The 23,176-nt window shown below is 46.6% G+C and overlaps 1 protein-coding gene across 2 annotated transcripts; it reads right to left on the bottom strand.

The window, feature by feature from the left end:
• Positions 1-2: 2 nt before the first annotated feature.
• Positions 3-22,255, bottom strand: SERP2 (stress associated endoplasmic reticulum protein family member 2). 2 transcript variants are annotated; one of them, XR_002225036.2, is made up of 5 exons: positions 22,100-22,255; positions 21,773-21,883; positions 16,248-16,320; positions 6,146-6,385; positions 3-404 (listed from the first exon to the last, which is right to left on the bottom strand). XR_002225036.2 is itself a non-coding variant. In XM_020290363.2 (4 exons), the coding sequence occupies exons 2-4, from the start codon at positions 21,854-21,856 to the stop codon at positions 364-366; spliced, it is 198 nt and encodes a 65-aa protein (XP_020145952.1). In that variant the 5' UTR covers positions 21,857-21,883; positions 22,100-22,253; the 3' UTR covers positions 3-363. The 2 variants fall into 2 exon arrangements, 1 of the variants encoding a protein (XP_020145952.1); XM_020290363.2 differs by lacking the exon at positions 6,146-6,385 and having other exon boundaries at positions 22,100-22,253.
• Between the last annotated feature and the right edge of the window lie 921 nt (positions 22,256-23,176).

The raw sequence follows: 23,176 nt of genomic DNA, 5'->3' as shown, positions 1-23,176 counted from the left end.
TATAAGGTTGAACGAAGACATTTATTTGTAAAACCAATTCCCAGTAGAGAAGAGACTGTATCTGTAGAAAGTAAACCAGCGATCGTTCAGAGGGCCACATGCATACATTAGTGAACCAAGGGGAAACCAAAAGGACGGCACTGTCGTGGATGACCCACGCCGCTACCCATCCGGCCAACAGAAAAGCAAAATGTCCTTTCCGCTTGAGGACCCGGATGCACCAAGATGTCCCGTGAGAAGGCAATTTGGTCTGACATCCAAGATGAAGTGATCAGGGAACGACTGAGTGAGCCTTTTTTCTATTCCTTGCCGCCTTTTTGCTTCCTGCAGGTACCGGCTGAATCAAAGCCTTCCCCGGCCTCCTCACATGCCCATCCTTATGCTCTGAATGATCTGAAAGATAGCTGCAAGAGGAAAACAAAACAGTCAGGGCAGACACCAGACAGCACACAGCTGGAAGCCCAGCCCACAGCGAGCCTGGCTTCTGCGACCCCTGGGCCCTGATGCCCCAGCTCGCAGCTGATTAGATATTTCCTAACAAGGAGTTAAGTTAACAAGAGGTCAGTGAACTTCTTTAAAGAGGCAGCCTTGCTCTGTCTGCTGATGGATGCCTCAGGGATTTATAGATAACTCCTGCTAATTCCACCAGCAGTTAGGGCCAGAAATCCCTCTGGCACTGAGAGATTTGGCCCCTTCCCTAGCAAATGTTCTGCGTCTGCCTGCCAGAGAGAGGGAGATGGGCTTTCGTGCAGAAACTGCACTCGTTAAACAGGTCAGCGAGTCTGCCTTTTCAAAATGCCTGTGACCTGTAAAACCGCCAGCCCTGTGCTGGGAAGGCAGGCCAGGTGCTCAGAGCAGGCCCCCCAGGACGCACGTGGATCCTGCAGCCGCCTGCAACTCTCTGGAATGTGCTGTCTCTCCTGGACACAGGGCTGATTTATTCAGGGCTCAGTCTTTACTGCCTGGGCTCGTCAAGGGGTGGAGAGCTGTAAGCCCACAGAGAACTCCCAGGACCCCTGCCCGCGCTGACGACGGCTGGTTAGTAGCTCCCAGCCTGGTCACCACGGGCTTCAAATGTGGCCCAGCAGAGGAAGGCTCTGACTTCTTTTATATCTTCCCCAAGGAGCAACGGTTGGTCAATATTGGCAAAGGCCATGATAAGGCTGATAAGATTAACTACCATGTACCGAGTGATTTTGTTTTGGAAGGGAGGCATGGTATCATCTCATTTAATCACATGCGTAACAGAATACATGCTGAGCTCTCGGGGGTCTTACCCCTTCTCTCCTCCATGGAGTCACCCTGGACTATATCTGGAATCCTCAGGAAAAAAAAGTCACTCAATATCTCATCATCTAACATTAGCGACAACGCCCTACATACCAGGCACTGTGCTTCAGGGAGAAATATCACACAGGGCCCTGAGGAATCTTTCTTGGAAAGCTGGATTTTAAGGGTAGACAAAGCACTAGTGCACTTTGGGCTCCCCCCCTTAAAAACAAACAAACAACACTGTACACATCATCACTGCCTTCCTAAACTGGAGATACCAAACATGATCTAATGTTACCTTTCATGAGTGCTCAGTGTCGCCATAAGGAACAACAGTGACTGCTGAGGCTTGCTGTGGCATTGCCACAGAGGACGCATATGTCCCACCTGACCCCAGACAGCTCTGGTCAGCTGTACCTGGGCTTTCCTTTCTGCTTCTTGTTGTTTTTTGTCAAATCTCTTCTCACCTCTGCTGCATCTCTAGTGGTACTACACCTGTCTGCAGTGGGCCCTGTCTGATTTTGTTGCTGTAGACTGAGCTGGAAACAGACTGTTAGAATTACGAGTCGAATCCGAGTCAATCTGTTCCGTGCGTGTCTGAGGGACTCCTCTGCAGATGCAGTGAAGGACTTCGTTCAACAACGCGTGCTATTTAATCCTGGCTGTGCTCAGAGGTTTTCTTGGCTCGTTTGGGGTTCTTGGGTGGGTCATGACAAGGGCAGTTGCTAGATGGAAGAGAAAGTATGCTACCAAAATTTATAAGCTCGTAGATACAGCTGACATTTCTGTCCTCCCCTACCAAGACCGACAAGGAGCAAAAATGTAGGCATTCTGTATTCTGGCTCAATAGGAAGGCCAGGAGGCAGCTGCATATTCAACATTAGGCAAAAGATATTTTACAGCTTCCATGCCTCACACTTCGTTCTTGGAATGAGGGAACCATCCCCAATCTTAACAAAACAGGCCGACTTTAGAGCAGAATCTTAGGGTCAGATGGAACTGGGTTGAATCCCAGCTCATCACTGAATAGCTGGGAATAATTTACCCTCTCTGAGGCTGTTTCCTGTTCTGTAAAATGAGGATCGTGGTCCTTGCAGGGCTGTCACGGGATTAAGCCATATGACGTATAGGAAGGGTGCTCAGATGTTGAGAATTCGACACCCGGGAGCTACCGCTGTCATCACTGTGACTACAACAGTGGCTGCTGCTTCTCCGAGGCTGAGCGTGAAGACCAGCACTTGTACTATCTACCACCCTACAAAGGTGTGAACTTTGGAAATTACTACTCAGTTCTGAGCCCCGCTCTAATTGATAAAATTGTAGATAGTAAGTACCTCAAGGATGGCAAGGAATAAATATGATAATAAGTAGATGCTCAAAAACATCACTTCTCACTTACCCTGGCCCTTAGATCAGAGGGAAACAGGTCAACAAATAGGAAACAGTCTGTATTTCCCTCTGTCATACCTGTATTAAGTTAATTTACGACTTTGACAGTTTTATGTAATGATAAAAACCACTCATTTCTTTTTAAGGAACTGCTGCAAATCTCCCTAAAGAATCTGACAAAATTTGCGTGTCTCAGATTAGCAACACTTACATGAAAACAGTTTACCTAGTGCTTTGAGTCCACTTTAAAAACCAATTAAAGATCATTCTGGATCCTAAGTGAATCCATGAATTAACATGTAAGAATCTGATGGTCCCTAACAGGTTTACACGTGACCCCTTAACACTGAACCCTCTTGGAGAAATTACTTTGAATAAAATCTATTTTAAATTCACCGTTTGCATCCACGTCTAAGATAATGGTGAGAGGATTGTGTTTATTTCCTTTTCAGTTGTATCAATGTCTTTAAGAAGCCTTGCACAGTTTATAGCTAGATTCTGAGCTGTGATTCTGTGTGCCTGCCAACACTGACCCGCAGCGCGGCCCGGCCTTGCGAATGCTGACTTTCCGACAGGGCGAGCGGGAAGAGAGCCAACAGGGAGTTCAAAGAGGGAAAGGAAGCGGGGAGTCTAGACCCTGACAAGTTAATAACTTAACAGTGGGTGAACAAAGCTGAGAAAACAGCCGAGAGGGCTGCGGGCAGGCAGGCGGTGGGCAGGGGTGCCGGGAAAGGGCGGGCGGCAGGCACCCCGGGCTGGGGGAGCGGGCCCTGGGCAGGGCAGGTCGTGGAGGTTTGGAAAAGTCCAAGCCAGCACAGGACCTGCCAGAACAGACAGGCCTGGGCCCCCTCCCGCCTGTGTTTAGGAACCTGCGGCCTCAAGGCCACAGGTTGGCCCTCCAGGTCCTTTATTCAAAGGATTTGCCCTGTAAAATGTGGGTTCAGTCAAAAGACCACACTCAAGGATCCAGAAGGCCACGTGTGGCCCCGAAGCTGCAGGTTCTCCACCTGTGCTGGGTCACATTTTGCTTTTTTTTCAATGTCCCCTTTCAGTGAAGTCCTCAGGCTCTAACAGGCTCGCAGGGCCATTGCCAAGTTACACAAACAGGGGCCATCACCTGACGCTGCGACTCCTGGCCCTGTCTTCCTCCTCACCAGCAGGTCTAAAGAGCTGTCCACACTCACTTTCTCCACTTTCTTACCTGCTAGTCCTGCTTATATCTGCCTCATTCTGGCTTCTACCGGCTTCTTCTGCTGAGACATCTTTTGCTGAAGTCGGGAATGACCTTTGTGTGTCTCAGGACAACTGTTGTGTTCTTCTGCCTCCCGAGCCTCCTGCCTCCTCCCCACCCACCCGCTGAGCACTCCCTGGGGAAACTCTTCCCCTGGCCTCTGTGACACGAAGTCTCCTAGTTTCTAGATTTTCTCCTTCTCCCTGACTGTTTCCTCTCCGCTTGTTTGATGGGGTCATCATCCTTCACCCGACCATTAGACACGAGTGTTGAAGTTGCTCAGTGAGCCTCACGGGCTTTCTTCCCTTCATTCCATTCTTTCTCTGAAGGTGACTCATCCTCGCCCACAGATTCAATTGCCGCTTAGCTGCCGATGGTGACAAATGCATCTCCAGCCCTGACTTCTCTGCGCTCCAGCGTGCCTTCCCCCACCTGCCTGCTATCTACACTTGAGTGGCTCAAAGTCACTCAGTCTCGACAGGACCTTCTCATATCCCTTTCCATTGCCAAGACTGGCTCGCTACCCTCCACCTTGCACGTAAACCCAAAACACCAGAGTCCCCCCGACCTCCACTCGATGAACAAGACCTGTGGATTTGCCCTAAGAATCCTGGGACTGTGCATCCTTCCTTCCAGCCCCCCAGAACACCCTTGTTCAAGTTACTATTGCCCTTCCGCAAGCCCCTGCAAGGACCTCTACTCTTGCTTTTCTTCAATCCTTTCTCTACACTACAGCTAGAATTATCCTTTAAATAAAAGCAAATAATATGATGTCACCTCTGTGTTTAAAGCACATCAGAAACTTCCTATGGCCCAGTCCTACGAGGTCTCCATCACCTGCCTATTCCAGCCCATGGGCACCGGTCAGATGCATCTTGCATCGCTCTTCCCTGGCTTAGGGTACTCCATTAGGTCTTCAAAAGCTCCCTGTTCTGACTACGGGGCTTTTACGCATGCCATTCTTTCTGTCTGAAATAATTCCTCCTCTACCCCACCCTGTTCCCCAACTTCCTTCCTAACCCTAAAGTGATTTCTTCAGAGAAGCCTTCTTTGACCACCTGGAACAGAGGTTCTCAAACCTGAGAGTGCATCACTGTCTCCCTGGGATGTGTTAAAACCCAGATGCTGGATACCCCTCCCCTCTTGAGTTTCTCAGGTAGGGACTGACAATTGTGTTTCTAACAGGTTCACCGGTGATGTTAATATTGCTGGTCTGGGAACCACACTTTGAGAACCACTTGCCCAAGAGCACTACACACTTTCACAGCCCGTGTGCCTCTCCTTCAAACACGTTCAAGCCTGAAATTGACATGCTTTAGTGTGGGTGCTTGATCAACTCATCTCTCTTTCCCACTGGACTGTAAGCTCTAGGAGAATAGGGACCAGGTATGGCACAAAGTATTAAATAGATCCTCTGTAAATATTTACTGAATGACTGTAAGGTGAATGATTTCAAAGAGCACAGAGGAAAATACATTTTAAGAACCTCAACTGACTACTTTGTGAAACAAATGACTACTTTTAGATCCAAATGTCCCAAGGGCTTAGGCCTCAAAGGAGGAGCATTAAGTCAAGACAGACCGTGAACTCCTAAAGGCCTGAAACTGGGTTACCCCAACTGACTCTCACTCTGGGGACTGGCCCACCCCAGCTAAGAGGGAATGCCAGAAGGGCAGCGGGTGACACGACAAGTGGGTCCGGTAGGACACTGTCAAAAAGCTGGAACCTGGACAGATAGTAGGAAGCTTCATGAAGCAACTTTTATTGAAAATAAATAGTTGATGATAAGAGAGATCAAGGGAGTTGCAAGAAGACAGATTAAGACAGGCCACAGGAATGAATATCCTTTAGGAGGAGAAGACAACCCTAGAAATCATAAAACTTTGATTATTTTTCATTAAAAAAATGAAAAAGTATGGGCCCCCTGAGCAACAAGTTGAAACATTAGGAGATAAGGCATTGCAAGGTGGATCAGTACGCAAGTAGAATCAGCACAAAGGAAGTCAAAGGCAAGATATGGTTTTCTGATAGCTTCTCCAGAGATGGAAGGGAGGGAAAGAGAGAGATGCTAGAGACAGGCGAGGGCAAGAAGATGCTGTTAACAACCAGGTGTTATTAGCAAAGAACGGGAGGCCTCCTATCCGCATTAAAAAAGCAGAAGCACTCTTCTGAGTTAGAGCCTGCACACAGTCCCGCGTGCTCCACCAGGGCCCAGGGCAGAGGGTGGCCCATAGCAAGGGAGGCCAAGGTCACCTTGAGGGAGCTGATGGGTGATGAGATGTCTTCTCCAGCCTGTCCATCTCAGATCCCGAGGAAGGAGCTCCAGAGCAGGTGCACGGCCGTCCGGTTCCTCAGACATCCCACTTGCCAGTCTCAGGGCGTGGGGGGCAGTGACCCCTCTGGGTGTCACAGTTTCGAGATAGTTCTGGCAGTCTCCAGGAAAGGCCAGTGTTTATGCAGTTGACCTGCGAGCATGGCCGATTCACGTCTGCCCTGGAGCAAGTGTCCAGAAAAGAGTGAGGTGAGTGGGGCACTGGTGGCCCAATTGAGAGGCAGCTTGTGGTTGGGTCAAGACCCGGGATGGCTGTACATCTGGAACGTCTGGAAAACTCACCTTTTCTGACAGAAAAACAGGATGTTTTAATAGGAGCTCTTTTCAATACATAGCCCTATGCTAAAGGCCTAAAGTTGGTGGAAAACTATTGCTCCATAGTACTTTTAGGGAAATAGTAAGAGAAAAGGAATTCTGGGTGCTAGAAAGCAGGTGGGTTTTGGAGTCTCAAAGGACTAGGTTTGGGCACTAGCTCTCTCACTTTTTAGCTATGGGCCATTGACAGATTTCCTCTAAGAGCCTCAGTTTTGTGATCTGGAGAAATGAATATAATTGCATCTTTGTAGGGATTGTGTGAGTAGAAGAGGATATGTATGGATAAGGCCCAGCATTAAAATAAGTTGGTCCTCAAGAAATGGTAGCCAAAATAGTTCTATGAACAGATCTTGCTCACCCCCCCCCAGGCAAGTTTATAAATAGGTCTTTCTAGAGGTGGAGAAAGGGTTCCAATTGTCCTTGTAGAGGTGACACCAGTGACCTGCTGGCTTACAAACCCTGTCTTCTGCTTGCCCAGGTGGCAGCTGGTCTTGGTGCATGCAGGGTCCTCAGTATCTCAGAGCTTTGCTCCCTCACTACCAGTTTACTCACCATTACAAAGCAAAGCCACCAAATGGGGCAACATTTTATCTGTCTTTCCTCGTAAGCATTTAGAACTTTGGTCCGAACCTTCCCAGGAAGGTGGAGAGATGAGGCAGCCATGTGAGCAAGACCACAGACATAATTATAGCAACAGCACACACATATCAAACCATTACCAGGACTCCACAAAACGGTTCACATGCATAGTCTCAGCTAATCCTGAGGATCGACAGGCTCCCAGGAGTGAGGTACCAGCACCATCCATCCTCTTTAAGAATGGGAGAGCTGATGCTTAGAGTGGGTGTCGTGTTATAATAACTTGGACAGGGCGGCACAGCCAGTAGGTGGTTTCAAATCCAGGGAATCTGGCCCTGAAGTTAGAGCTCTTAGCAACCGTGTTAACTGCCCCCCTGTGACATCTGGCCATGCTAATTTGGTGGCTTTCAACCAACACGCCCCCAAATACAGACCTTCCTCAAATCTTGTGTTCCTGGAAGATTGCAGAGAGCAGCTAGTAGTTCACAGAGGAGAGTTTCTTAGCTGTTACAAAAGGCTCCATTCTGGCTCCTTAACCTTTAGGCTCAAAGACAGTTCACCACAAGACTGGTGGCCACACAAGGGCCACACAGGGAGTGGGGGGCAGGAGCACCAAGAGGTGTGGCGCTTTGGCCTCCCCTGTGTCCCTGGCACATGCATGACTTAGTACCTTCCCTCTTCCACACGATCCTTAACGAAACAGCCGGTTTTAGGGAATGTGGGAGAGTGGTCCTTCCAGAAATGGAGAGGCCTTCAGAGCGTCCCCACAGGAGACAGTTGGACCATCTGAAACACGAGGCTCCGGGCGGCAGGAGTTCAGGTCCTGCCAAGGACCTCTCAGAGAATCACAATCTGTTCCAAAAAGGCTGTCCTGAAAAAGTAACTATCTGTGACATGATCTCTCTTTCTCCCATCCCTCACCCTCCTGCGGGCAGAGTCCCTGGAGAATACGGGAGAAAAGTACAGTCTGTTAACTGACAGACAAAAGGAATGTCCCTGCCCAGAAACGGTGGAGCTACTCACAAGGGCTGGTGCCAGATAGACCTGGCGGGCCCTTTGCTGAAAGGCATTGACTCTGTAATAGCAGAGGGCAGCTCTGGGCCAGGCACGATTTCCTATGTGATAGGCAAAGACTGCCCAGACAAGAAAGTCGGGTTATTTAGCAACACAGGGAGGTACGCCCTACACACACACACACACACACACACACACATGCACATACATACACAGACACGCACACACACAGACATGCACACACATGCATATACAAACACACTCATATATACACACACATACACATATACAAACATACACAAACACAGAAACACACACACACATACCCCACTTCAACCAGAACAGCTGCTCTTTCATTTGTTTCCCTCTGACTTGAACAAAGAGTTCTGCAGCTTTACAAAAGAAAAAAGGCTAAAACACCACTAGTCTAGATTTTTTTGTTCTGAAAACACACAATATTTTTCTGATTATAAAAGTAATATATATGTATTGACAAATTTGGAAAATATAGAAAATTATGAAGAAAACAGCAGTCACTAGTTAATCCTATTACTCTAGAGGTTTCCCTTTGATGGAAATTCTTTTCAGTTTCAGGAATATCCAGGCTTCAGTAACCACTGAAATTCTCATATAATCTCTAATTAGGAAATGAATATCAGAGCTGGCCAGAGAGAGAGAGAGAGAAATGAAATGGAAATTAGGAATGCATGAGGAGGACACAGTCTGAGGGAGGGAACTGAGGCGTGGCTGGTATTTAAGAGTTTCTTTCTAAGAATCAAGGGATGACGGGAATTAAATGGTGACTCCACACATCTCCGTTGAAACCGTGGCTGAAGGATGAAGGGTACAACCACGTTACAAAGAGCACTGTTTCAGATGGCTGTTTCCTGGCAACGTACAGTATCATAACCAGGACTCAGAAGAAGTAAATAATACTATGAGACCACAAGAAACATGTATATGCTGACTGTCAACAACAAAATTGTCTGAGCTAGCATATTAAGGAAAAGACCTCATTTTACCAAGTCCAGAAGACATCTGATCGAAGAGGAAAATAGAAAATTCTTAACAGTAGTCCTGTGAACACCATAGCACTAACATTATAAAAAGTTTAGGCCAGGGTAGCAAATATGAGGACATGGCCACGCCGACCACACCGTGCTCAGGACAGACATCACTAATCAACTGCAGCACACTTTCCCATTGGGCCTTGGTGTAGCCTGAGAATCCTTCTCAATAAGGCTTTTTTTTTTTTAATAAGACTTTTTAAGGAGCTGATGACAAAAGAGAGAGGCAAAACCCAGGGATGAGCATGAGCAGCAGAGACTAGGTCCATTAATGGCCTGGGGACGCACACCGCGCCTGCGAGTGTCTTGTGAAGATAGTTGGCGTATCTACGTGACAGCATCCTTGTGGGGAAACAGTCTCAGACACACACTCCGGACCACAGTTGTCTCTGAGCCTTGAGATAAAAAACAAACACTCTTCAGAAGCTAGCAAACAGTTCTTCAAAGAAGCAGGTTTCAAAACCCGGGACTGGCAGAGCCAGGATGAGCTGTTTATCTGGAGAGAGGCCCCACTGCCTGCAGAAAGGGAAGATAAGGCTTTTATAAAAAGGGCAGAGAGAAAAAGCAAAGTGTCTAAAGGGGGCACCTAAATCCCCTGGACTTCAGTGTGGATCTGAGCCCTGGGAGATCAGGTAGAGATGAATCCAGCTGGTTAGAGAGGCTCAAAAAGAACAAAATCCGGGCTATGGCTTGCACAAGAAGTTTCTACTCCACTCCCACTGCTTCATTTGATCAGTCTTAAAAAAAAAAAAAAGTTTCTAGCCTATTTGGGATAATAGTCTGAAGGGTTCCATATCTCACATAATCTATATAATATTAATATCAGTCAAGATGGCTGCCAAATCAAACAAAATGAAATAAAACAAGATAGGGCCCTGAGATGTTCTAATTGGATAATATCATGTCTCAAAAGAATACACTGTTCCCAAAGCTTTTGCATCATACAAAGAAAACGTCTATAGCAAAACAGCGGTGGATTGCTTTAAGGAAACAAAACTGACATTTCGGCCGGGCGCGGTGGCTCACGCCTGTAATCCTAGCACTCTGGGAGGCCGTGGCGGGCGGATTGCTCGAGGTTGGGAGTTCGAAACCATCCTGAGCGAGACCCCGTCTCTACTAAAAATAGAAAGAAATTAATTGACCAACTAAAAATATATATACAAAAAAAAATTAGCTGGGCATGGTGGCACATGCCTGTAGTCCCAGCTACTTGGGAGGCAGGAGGATCGCTTGAGCCCAGGAGTTTGAGGTTGCTGTGAGCTAGGCTGACGCCACGGCACTCACTCTAGCCTGGGCAACAAAAGTGAGACTCTGTCTCAAAAAAAAAAAAAAAAAAAAACTGACATTTCTTTTTCTGATATTCGACTTGAAGTACAAGCCGCTCTTCATTGATTCTGGTCTGCATGTTGAAGTTCCTCCTTCCTGTGTGGGGAAGACTTCAATGCAAATGGCAAAACAGTCCCGGGCACCCCCAAGTGTTATCACTTCAATTGCTCACACCCAGCCCTGGAGTAAAGAGGTGGGGCCCGCGGCTTTCTGACAGATTAAGACCAACGTGAGAGGCTGAGTCTGCCAATTGAATGCCAGCCTGAAAGGCGGGTGGAAGCGGAGGTGCCCCACGGCACGGCTGACAGTCCCACGGGGGCACTGCCTCCCACGAGGGCTGCGAGGACAGAGGAGGTGGTGAGAGTGGCTGCAGGTTTTGCACTTGCTATGGGGTTGTCACCTAGATCCCCAGAACCACTCAGTGTCAGGACAACCTTGGAGGTCGTCTTATCAGCCCTATTTTCTTGATAAGGAAATCAGTAGAGAGAAAGTAACTTACTTGTCCAAGGTCATTCAGCTGACAAGTAGCGAATCCAGGCTCTGAACCCACAGCTGGGTAGATGCCAACACTGTCCCCTCCCCCTCTGAGGCCTCTTATCCCATTACTGTCAACTGGTGACTTTTTAAAGAAGTCCCTGTCCTAAGAGACCTTTTGCAGACATGGAAAGTGGAAACTGACTTACCCTAACGAGGGTGTATTTACATGGCCTCCCTACACTCCCTCTCCCATGCGGAATGTACTAGAGGCTGCCATCAGGCAGAGCAGTGCTGGCCTGCACTGGGATCCGGGAGGCCTGGGGCAGTCTCCAGGAGGTCCGTGGCTCCCATCTGGTTTCTCAGTGACGGGAGAGGTATTTTCCCTGGGTGTGTGTTTGTGCCAGGGGTCTCTGGGTGCCTGGACTGTCCCCTCACTGCTCTCCCGGTCCTTCTTCCTTCCTCTCCATTATCTCGCTCTTATCAGCACCATAGGCATGAAAGGCACGTGCAGAGAATGAGGAAGGCCACAGGAAAGAAGCTGAGAAGCATGGCTCGAGTGACCGCAGTGACATGTGTCTCCCCATAGTCAAGGGGTCCCGTAGACTCTTTACAGGCTTGTTAACCTGTTTTTCCACATCAAATGGAGTGCAGAGAGACCAATTAATGGGCATACACTTACATGGCAAGTTTTACCAGCCCAAATTCTTTCCTAGAATATAGCCAGAGAAACAAACAAAATGCACTTTCCTTACTACCTGCCTGCCTGAGTATTTATACACCCTGGGTGCACCGGCACTGTTTCTAAAGCCAGCACTTCACCCAACCAATCGTCAATGAGAAAAGTGGGTTAATAGAGCAAGGTAATGAAAGCGAATGAGACTTTCAAGAGATTCAGACCAACGAGCAGCGTCTTCACTAATATTAGAAGATTTCACCTTTTTCTTTAGTGTCTGTATAAAAATATAGAAAATAAGAGTAAACAACCCCATGAACTCAAAGAAGATCAGATGACCACCAAGGTCTCACTGGGACTTGGTTAAATGCAGCTTGGGCCTGTCATAGGGGTACATCTTGCTGGAGGGAGAGAGAACTAATAGAGAGGGACAGGAAGGAGGTGGGACCCTCTGGTTTACGTGCAGGTGTCATGGGCTGCAGGTGTGCTCACTGCAGACGGTCAGGCAGATGGGAGAAGTAGGGGACCTTCCCTATTTTGGATTACAATCTGGAACAGGGGCCAGACAGACCAGTGAGGAGGGCTTCAACTATCCTAGCGGCTACAAGAAGGCTTGATACCTACAGCAGAGCACCTGGTGCACTAGCCACCCTTGAGAAAATCACATTCTTTTAGATGTGGAGAGTAGGTAGCTGCTCACGGCCCGGAACCCTAAAAAGAGAGAGAGAAACTCAGGAGGGATGGTGGACTCTTCGAGATGAAACGAATTGTGACTAATCCCGGCGAGGTGGGGACAGGGACAGATCTAAAGGAGCTATTGTGTTCTTCATGACATGTTCTGTTTAGAAAAGGACATGTACAAAGATAGAAGGGAGGGCACAGTCCCAAGGACAAACTGAGAAGAGTGACACATTTCTGTGAGAACAGTGCCTGACTTGAGCTGAGGGTTGCAAAAAAAATGCTAAAGTTGGCCAAAAAAAAAAAAAAAAAAAAGAGAGTGGTGCTGCATTATTTTTGTTATGATTGAAGAAGGGAGGAGGCCCACTGCTCAGGGATCGTGGTAGCATATTAACAGAGGATAGAGAAAGTGAGATGATTCAACTTCTGCCTGATGTCTAACCTCTCCATAAAAGCAAAATAATCTTCAGACTGGAAAGACTCAAAGCAGCATCATTAAAAGAGCCCTGGACACTAAAGGAAGGGGGCTGTGATGTAGCAATGAGTGGTGCGTCCTCTCAGCCCCTTTTGTCCAGGTCTCCCAGCCCTGCAGGCTCACATCCTCGGGCCCCAGACAAACTGCAGAGAGGACAGCAGAGCCAGCGTACTTGAACTACTGAGACCCGGAGAGTTCCAAAAGACGGTCGTCAGCAAATGTCCCAATTTATGCAAGAAGGAAAGATATAGTTTCTGCTGTATGGACCAGTAAGTCCGGCAAAATTTAGTTTTAGAATCATATAATATAGTTCTTTAAGCCGTTCAGATAGGAAGAGATGAATTTTAAGAACTAGCATGGATTTGAGAAATAGATGCCGGGCCAAATAACGGCTCTATCGGCTTTTTACTTTACAGACAGGGGCAGACGTGTATCTTGAAGCCAAAAACAAATCAATCATTGGCTCTGTATCTATTCAGACCCTTGACAACACAGGCACGTGAGCCCTGGGCTCAGAGATCCCGAGATCCCCGTAGCGGGCTGTGGACATTCTGAGCCCCTTACAGTTTGTAGCCCGGCATGCTATCTGCAGCTTCTGTGCCTTTGCCACCGTGTTCCCTCATGTGGAGTTACCTTCCTTATCCCCTCTGTCTGCCTGTTTGTTGTTCAAACAGCACCTCCTCTTGGAAACTTTCTTTTCCACCGAATATGATTTAGAAGTCCCTTATCCATGCTCGCCAAGCACTCTGAGCTCTCTGCGGTCACTATGGAAGTGATGCTACAACGGGGCTTGGCTACAACTGACAGCTTCCTCGTCTGCCTCCCCCAGCGCCTGCAAACTCTCCACGGGGACTGGATTTCCAAAGTCCAGCTCTGCACCAGGCACAGGGGGGACCCTAGAGACATGACCAGTGTTTGAATGAGTTTTGCTTAGAGGTTCAAGGTCAACCTGAAAGAGAATATCTCTAATTGTGTTCTGTGGGCTTCTCTAAGTCTAGACTTTTTCAGTGGCTTGGCGGAATAATATACTTTCAGAGACTATAAAGCTGAGAAAGAAGATAATTAGATCAAAAGCTCAAGGTTCAAGACCCAACAATCTACAGACTGGTCAGAAAGTGTGAAAACATAGATAACTTTTTTGGTATAAGTTGATTTTCTTGATTTTCCTGTGGCATGCCAATGGCACAGTTTTATTTGTTTTGCTTTATTTTGTTTGGGGTGAGAATCAGAGACATACCATCTGAGGCAATGCATCACAGATGAATATGTAGGTACTGATGGAGATGTTGCATTAAAATGTAGCATATTCATTGCAACTTCCTACAATGCTTTGAACTGTGCATTGCTAATGAAGGACAGTACACTGAATAAATATATCATGTAATGTCACTGACCCATATTGTATATCATAATGTACTATAAGTAAGCCACTTATTTTATATGTTTGTCTATGTTTTCAAACTTTATAGACACACTGTAGTTAACTCACAACCAACAATAAAACTTTAATAGAAATAATCATGAAGCTTCATATGAGGTCTCATGTAAGGTCAATTAGTAATCACCGTATGGGGAATATCTGGCTTTATCTATCCACCCATCCATCCATTCATCCATACTGAGCACTCACCATGTGCTAAATACTATATTAGGATCTACAAATTTAGTGGAAAATAAACACTGCCTCCCCTGAGCTTACATCCTGGTGGAAGGAAATAGATAATAAGTAAATAATTGCAAATGCAAATGAGGCCCATGAGTAAAATAAAACAATATGCAGTGGGGACAGGGAGACCTTGGGATAAGGGGGCATGCAGATGCATCTCCGAGGCTGCAGGAAGTTTAGTGGGGAAGAGCTGGGTGGGGCCTGGCTGGCCTCCAGCTCTATGTGAGTCAAGGATGTGTGCGACTATTCAAAGCAACTGCAAGCCTGGGTCATATGAGCAAAAGCAGAGTGGTGGGTGAAATCAAGGACAGTGACAATCCTATTGCCTCTGTGGTGGTCACACCACTTCTAGACCATCTGCTACAGTTGCAAGTGCTACACTTTAAGGGAGACACTGAGCATATCCAGAAGAAGGGTCTAGAAACCACATCTTAATGAGACAAGGTTGGAAGAACTAGGAAAGTTTATTTGCAGAAGAAAGCACCAGGAAGTCATGTTTAAAATATCTGAAGATTCAAGATGCTCAGAAAATAATGAGTCCATTCTGTGTTATGCTAGGAGTCCAGACCTGAACTACTGAGAAGACGGCACAGTGTAGTTCAATACAAGAGAGACACTTCCAATAGAATTAGAGCTACACAGAAATGGAATAGCGTTTTTGAAGAAGTGAGCACCCCATCCTCAGAAGTACTCAAACAGAGATTAGGCAAACATCTGTTAAAAATAGTGATGAGGGAATTCCTACATTGGGCAAAAGATTTCTTTCAAGAACACATCTTTGGGAATGAGGTAGAGCTTTATTTCTTTGAGTGGAAGATTTTCTCATCTTGGAATGCCAAATCATCTTCAAAATATTTGAGCCACAAGCAACAATAATGCCAAGCACTTTGGATCCCTTCTCCTTTCTAAGAGCTTCTGTTTCCTTGGAAGAGTGAGCTCTTGAGGATCAAAGGAACTGATCTATCTTTAGTCATTGGCTTCTCTTGTCACTGGGGCAGAGGATGTCTTCTGGGGAGGCCTAAGCCTGAGCAGGAAGATGTGGACTTCTTGCCTTCCCTGCCCTCTGCCACAGTGAGACCACGTTGGACTGGCACCCTGCAGGCATTCCCCATAGTTAGGAGAAGTGGCCTCCACTCACTAGTATTTCTGACACCCAATACATGGGGACCAGGGACCATGCCAAGGCTCCCAACAACAGCAGGTACCTAGAAACAACTGCATGATGCCTTTGCTCACCAACCTGTGCCTGTGCGTACGTGAGTTCGCATGTGTTTAAGTAAAGCTCTCTGAACTGGTGTATCAGGTGACCTTCAGGCCCAGATCAAAGGCTCAGTTCTACCCAGAAGTTCATAGAACTTTCTCTGGAAAGGCATAAGGCCGCTCCCTTGCTCTGGAATGTGGATTTATCTCAGACAGACAGGTGTTCCACTTTCTGTTCTAATGCCCTTTTTAGGCTCTGTCTTCACACACTGGCTTAACTGACCTCTACAGTGTAGACAGCCAATGTAATTGCTCAGTGTAATCGTTTTATGATTATGATTTGATAGTGTATCAACTTTGCCCTACTCTTTGGAACATAAACTAAATTTGGGACAGAAACTAAATCAAAACCCATTCAGATTAAGGCTCAAGGCAGTGATAAACTTCAATTCCAGACCAATGTGTTTTTCATCTATTTACTTTGTGAACAAGACGTGTGTTTTTGGAAGTACAGTGGAGAACATGGGATATAAGTTTAGTGAAACACCCATACCTGAGCCACAGACAACAAAAACAAACAGTGCCAACAGCCATGGTCCTACAGGATATTTCTCTTCTTGTGGCCTCTAAAAGGGAATGGGAAAAGTAAGATTAGGTTCATTGATTCAATAAACATTGGTTCAGTACTACAGGCATCGTGCATGGTACTAGGGATTTGAGAATGAGACAGACTTGTCCTCAACCCTCAAGACAGAGACGAATAAAGTCAATTATAAAGAATTGACATAAGTTTGTGAAAATCCATCAATAACCTTATAACTTTATTAATGCCTCTGTAACTGAATGAACTTGGTGTTCTTAAATATTCGGGAGACAGATAGGGTATAAAGACATAAACCAATATAGTGATTTTGGAGCCAAATGACAGTAATGATGGCTTCCATTTGTTGAACGCATGCTCTATGTCAGGCACTAGACTAGGCAGTCTACAACCATTATTTCCAGCATGCACGACTCTGTGCAAGGCAAGTATTCTTATTTCTATTTTGGAGTTGAGAAACTGAGGCTCAAAGTTTGTTAACTTGAGCAAGAGCTGGGATTCAAATTTAGATCTGCTTTTTTGCAGAGCCTGGGTAGTTTTCCGTGAGAAGATTCCTGTTTAATTCCTGCATCTGTGAATTCCAAGCAGGATCAGAGGAGCACAGACATTTTCTCAGAATCTTCTATATACCAAAATAATTAGGAAGTGAGTAAAATGGAAATCCTTGGAACAACAGAAGCACCACAGCATCCATGAATGGATATGAGTAGAGCAGAATTTGCAAAAAAGCTCTGATGAAGCTTGCACTTGGGAGAAGTCTCTGCATTCTCTGGGAAGCAGAAGAGCACCGGTGAACCTGCACAAATGCAGCCCTACATACCTCCTGCTCTTCTCAAACCAAAAGCACAGCCATAATAAGAATGACCCACCACGACACCTCTAGGTCTATTTGCAGGTAGGGGTTGGACCTTTTAAAACCAAACCAACCAATGCAACAACAAATACTTTCTGAGAGATGTATAAAAAAACCAGTGAATTTCTCAAATAAAAAGGGAGGACAAAGAGAGTGAAAAAAAAGCAAAGGACTCACTAATTATTTTCTCATGAGCTTGAGCAAAAACCAGTGTGTATTCAATATAATTTAAGGAGCTTTCACATACACACAAAAAGGAAAACATGTTGGTAGAGTAGCCATACTGACAGATGTTTATTTGTGGTTGAAATTGTAAAACCTGATTTCAGATTTCAATTAAATGTTGTTGACATTTTAAAATTACTTTTGACATTATAAAATATGGGCTAAAAAAAGTATGTTCATATCCAAATGCATATGACAGCTACACATTCAGACGGAAGGTATATAATATTAGTGTTTCAAAAAAATGAGTGGTGGACAGGTGTGGTGGCTCACACCTATAATCCCAGCACTTTGGGAAGCCAAGGTGGGAGGCTCACTTGAGGTCAGGAGTTCGAGATCAGCCTAGGCAACATAGCAAGACCCTGTCTCTACAAAAAGTAAAAAAAAAAAAAAAAAAAAGCTGAGTGTGGTGGCGTGTATCTGTAGTCCCAGCTACTCAGAAGGATCCCTAGAGCCCAGGAGTTTGAGGCTGCAGTGCACTGCACTTCAGCCTGGGTGACAGAGTAAGACTCTGTCTTTAAAAATAAAATAAATGAATAAAAAGCCAGAAAAAGAGTGGTACTGTCATCAAGGATATAATTTTCTGAAATGTTGAGCAAGTTTTAATAAAGTTTCTAACAATAAAATAGTACAATCTTCCTTGGATTTTCATTGCAGTTGCTTTCCTGTAAAATGTATCATACATTAAAACTGCAAAACCTATGATGTGTTGCATTTGTATATAAAATCAAGTTAAGTTCTAGGCTCATGTAAATAAAAATTGGCTTTTCGCCTAAAAAACCTCTTATTCCATTATAGATAAGTCAACAAAATTCTTTAGTTCTCAGCTTACCTGTTACATTCTTAGAGAGCTTTCCCCTTTTGACCTCACTTGGGTTCACTTGTCACTTGTATGGCCATGTACTTTTTCTTGATAGCATTTGTCACAGTGTGTAGGTCTATATTTATTCCTGTGATAATGTGTTTGATATCTGTCTCTCCATGAGACTGCAGACCCCACAAGGGTAGGGACTATGTCTCATTCATGTAATCAATGTATAGAAATGCCTGGCACAAAACTTAAATATAGGAGATAATAAATGTTCATTGAACAACAAATAATCATACAAGTTCCATTAAATATGATTTTTAAGGTCAGGTAGAGTAAACACAGGGTCTAGGAAGGATGTTGTCTTTTTATTAATATTTCCTAATTGGTGTAGGGTTATGAGCATTTCTCTTACTAGAAAAGAATGGATTAAAGTGTCAATGGCAGGTAGACTTTGAGTAAGGATTAAAACCATTCACTTCTCTGTCCTTGACAAGCTTTTATCTACCACCACTTAAATGCCGGCTGGTCCCACTGTAAGGGAATCAGTGGCTGCTCTTGGCCAGACAAGGACAAAATCAATCTTAAATAATTACATAAGATAACTGTGTCAGGCCAAGTTCAGATCAAGTAAATAACAGATATTAAATAAAGTTACCTGAGCAAAGTGTGACATTTACCCTTCCCACCTGCTTCCACCACCTACTTCCTAACAACTTGTCATTCTTGCCCAGAAACCAATTCTGTTGCCGTGGTCCCATTAATGCCATATAAAAAATTCATTTTAGCTCAGTTTTCACCAAAGCCAACAAGTGAGTTCAGAAACCTATAAATGAATTATTGGCCTAGTACAGATACCAAATGGAGTCCTTTATTTTTTCATTTTCAGAAAAACAGATTGTCAGCACACAGAGCTTGGAGTATATAACACAAAAGGCTTTTGAATGACATTCTCCAGTGAATCAACATTATTTGGGGACTTGGGCTGATCATAATACCAACATGTCCTTTTTTGACAGCTTTGGGTTACATTTTTTGGAAAGAGTGCCCAGCACAATCCCACTGGAACGATTCACATAGACTTGATTCTATTGCTGAGAAAGGTAAGTAAAGCAGTAGCAATTCTGCAAACAACATAGTTTACTTCAAACATGAGTTTGCCGCTTTCTGAGGCTCCAAAATGTCAGGGAATTGTTTTCCCTGTGGTAAGATACCAGCAGGGTAACTCGGAACTCTGAAATTTAAGTTTCCCCTTCATTCTGGAGAAGTTACTACTGTATAATCACAAAATGATTATTCCATTTCTCTGTTTCTTGGATTAACATGCTATCTGGGAAAATAATATTGATTTACCCTTAAGTTGTTAGCTAATAATGAAATACTGAAGCATCTGCATACAATTAAAGGACCATTAGTCTGAATTTTCAGTTGGAATCTATACATATGTTTCCATTTACTGAATTTCATCCTGAATAAGTGATCTTTTGCAAGTTACTTCTATCAAAGTATAATCATGTTTGACTTACAACTGGGAAAATTAGATTTAGAATTTAAAGAGTTTCTTTTTGAAAGAGAATTTCATTTTTCTTTTTGGATTCTGATTCATTTACAATAAAGTTAACCAAAAACCCCTCCAACCAATTCAAAGCAAACATTTATTGTGGCTTAATTTGGAAACCTTTCATTACAAATTCAGTTGGGCCATTTAAAAACCCTCATAGGCGCCAGGCACTTTTGGAAGGCCCACCTCATAGTGTATCAAAACCTATTAAAGTGTACTCATACTGCACATTAAATATAATTTAAACATAGCTCCGAAATTTGAGTTGACTGGAATAGCAGGTGACTAGTTACATTTTCTAAATATTTAAAAAGTGTTTTCCAATTTTTTCCATTTTCTTTTCTTATTTTGGAGCCAATACTTTTTGTTTTAGGTCCCAAATATTTTCTAGTGGTCTTGCAAAGCTAGAGGTGGCAGACACTGAGTCTACGGAGCCTAATGGATAAAACAGCCTGAAAATTAGCTCTTGTTTTCCTGTTACTTTTGCAGTTAGATAAGTTGTCAACTGAGATCTGACAACTGAACTCAGGTTCTTTAGTTCATTAAGAGGACCCACACGACTAGACATTTTCACTATGTCAGCTAGTAGGTCTGATACCTTGAGAAAGAAGAATTGATCTCCTAGGGATATAAAAACCTGGGTGCCTTAACAACCATTATAAATTGTTTTTCAATGTCAATTTGGGCAGCAATTTTTTTTTTCCTGGGTAAAACTAAATAGGGAAAACATAGTTCTACATGAAAAAATGGTTCCAATTTGATGGCACATTGGCATTTTCCTGCCTTATAAGAACTAAATGACCTAATTGCTAAATGAGAGAAGTTTAAGGATCACTTAAGCCTGGAGCTGTATATGTAGCTCTGAATAGAGCTGAGTTTGATCTTAAGGTTTCTCTGCCATAATACTGGTTGGTTTTTGCAAGAATTCCACTATGATGATTACAGATCCAGCTTTTTGCTCAGTTAATCAAACCATTATAATTTCTTTGGCTACAAAGAATTGCTTGATCAAATCTGCAAGCTTTTTCAGCCAAACCCCAAGCTTCAGCTGGATTTCCACTTAACTGTATGGGATAATAGATCCCAGGCGCCTATGCTCACAGACTTGGAGGCTGACTCTGCCCAACAACCCATCCAACCAGCTCATGCCTTTGAATGTCCAAAGTCTCAGGCCTCGCATTTTTTGTTGAAGAGAATCTGCTTTTGCTAAAAGAAACCCCTGCGCATAGGCACAGGTTTTACCTAAAAGTCCAGTTTGTAAAGCTTTAATCTACGGTTCTGGGGCACAGATCGCTTGGCAACAAACTGGTCTCTAAAGTAATACCGTCAGAATGAGCCTGAGCTCACAGGATGGGGGGAAGAGTAACGTTGCACTTAGATTTAGCCCAGGGGCAGCGGAAGGCCTCACTGGAAAAGAAGAGGAAAAAGGGGAATGGGCTCCGATTCCCACTCCCCACTTTGAGCCCTTTCAACATCTCCAGGGAGATCATCACAAAGGGGCTGGAAAGAAAACCTAAGCGTGGTGTGGGAGGGAGGACAGGGGTGGAGTCAGCGAGGGGGAGATAACAAGTGGTCTCCATTTACCCATTCATTCATTCATTCTTTCAGCAAACGTCCTAGCACCTATTAGGTTCCAGGCCCTGTGCCACGCAGTTGGCTTAATTTGCCCCTGAGGATGTCTTTCCTAGGGACCAAGAAGGCTGGATTCGCTCCTGTGGTGGGGGGTGGGGGGCTCCTGCACGCCTCCACGGTAGTCCAGGCAGCCACTCCCAGAGGGGCCGCGACCAACCAGCGCCCTCTCCGCCCACGAGGGCGCCCAGAAGCCCGCGCCGCCCTGGGCCGGCTCTCGGCCCCCACTCCGCAGGCCCCGGGGGGCGGGCCGGGCGCCCGGAGCGGAGCAGGGCGGGGAGGGGAGGGGAGGGAGGGGAGGGAGGGGAGGGGAGGCTGTCCCTGCAACGCGGCCCGCTCGCCCGGCCCCGCCCCCGCCCGGCGCTGCCCGCTCGGCCCGGCCGGCGCCGCCCCCGCCTTACCAGGGTTTTGGCTACGTTCCCCCTCTGGGTGATGTTTTTGCTGTGCTTCTCATTAGCCATCCGGATCCGCTGTTTGGCCACCATGGCTTGGGCGCTCCGAAATGCTCCCACCTGTAAGGATCCCCCGCGTTAGCCCCCGCCGAGGGCCCGCGGCCCGCCCCGGGCGCTGCAGGTGGCACGGCGCGGCCGCGAACCCCGCGCACCCCGCTCCCCGACCCCCGCGAGCCGGCTCCAGAAAGAGGCCAGCGCCCGGACGGAAGTAATCTCTCATCTCAGGAAACCCTCTCCGACTTCCTCGCCATCCTTCCGGTCCCCCCAGCTACCTACCCAGCGCGGCCACCGAGGCAGGCGCGGCCGCGCGTCCTCCCGCACCGACCGGCCGGAGCGCAGCGCGCCGAGCCGCTGGGGCGGCCCCGCGAGTCGCGGCGGGCGGGCGGCGGCAGAACGCGGCGGGGCGGAGGGTTCGGGCGGCCCGGTGTTTGTGAGCGCGTGGGGGGCGGGGGCGCGGCCGCGCCGGGCCCGAGGGCGCGGGGCCCAGCCAGGCCCGGCCCAGGCTCCAGGCCTGGCCGCCCGGCCTCCCTCACTGCCGCCCCCGGACCAGGTCTGGCCCCAAGAGACAAGTCGGACCGGACCAGACACTCTCAAGGCGCCTCCTTTTAGAGAAGGGGTCTGGGCAAGGCCCCAGGCTAGGGCACCCCACTGCGGGACCTTTCGTGAGGGCTGCACGAGGGCTGCCTTGTAAGATGCCGAGAGGAGACTCGAAGCAGGATCCCCCGTGGGATGGGGTGGGGTGTGAGGATGGAGTTGGAACAGGCATTCTTGCCTTGGTAGTTGTGGGGGTTACACTGGAAGTTGGGCCAACAACACGTCTGAGCGGAACATGCGGGAAGGGTGAAGAGATCTTGGGCCTGCAGCCCAGATCGGATTTGGTGATCACTACCGAAAGCCAAAGCTGTTACCAGCCTTGACTCCCCACCCGCCCAGGGCAGCTTGGACCTCTCTCCAGCCACCCTTGTCCCTAGGAGTCTGAGTGTGGACTCCGGGGCTGAAGTGGGCATTTTCCTGTTGCCTTCCATACGCTGGTATGACAGCTCTTTAGGTTGCCTTAGTGGCAGGTGCGGTGCAGGAAAGGGTTCAGTTCCTCACTTTTCCACGTGGTGAACACATTGGCCTTGGCTGTTAGAAGCTCAGAAGAGTGGAGCAGAAGAAAAGGGGGAGCTCGACCGTGAGGATTTGGGGCCGTGGGAAGCGGCGATCCAGGGTGTCAGTGGATGCAGGCGCTAGCGCCCCTGGTGTGGGGAAGAAGCTCTGCGGCCTTTGTCCCCCAGCTCTGGCTGGTGCGCCTCCAGCCCTTCTCTTGCAGCTGTGAGTGGCCAGGTTTCTATAGCGTTTTGTGTGGGTAAA

The sequence above is a fragment of the Microcebus murinus genome, chromosome 13 (genome assembly GCF_040939455.1).
Source record: "Microcebus murinus isolate Inina chromosome 13, M.murinus_Inina_mat1.0, whole genome shotgun sequence".
Lineage (NCBI taxonomy): Eukaryota > Metazoa > Chordata > Mammalia > Primates > Cheirogaleidae > Microcebus > Microcebus murinus.
The sequence above is the reverse complement of the archived record's forward strand: the minus strand, read 5'-3'. Positions and strand labels throughout refer to the sequence as shown.

What these genes read in the sequence shown, in the direction of transcription:
- SERP2 (XM_020290363.2), bottom strand. Translation starts at nt 21,856, where the DNA reads ATGGTGGCCAAACAGCGGATCCGGATGGCTAATGAGAAGCACAGCAAA. An exon ending in GGAACGTAGCCAAAACCCTG is followed by an intron (nt 16,321 to 21,772) that starts GTAAGGCGGGGG and finishes ATTCCCTTTTAG; the next exon opens with AGGCCACAAGAAGAGAAATA. An exon ending in TTTTGTTGTCTGTGGCTCAG is followed by an intron (nt 405 to 16,247) that starts GTATGGGTGTTT and finishes TTCCTCTTGCAG; the next exon opens with CTATCTTTCAGATCATTCAG.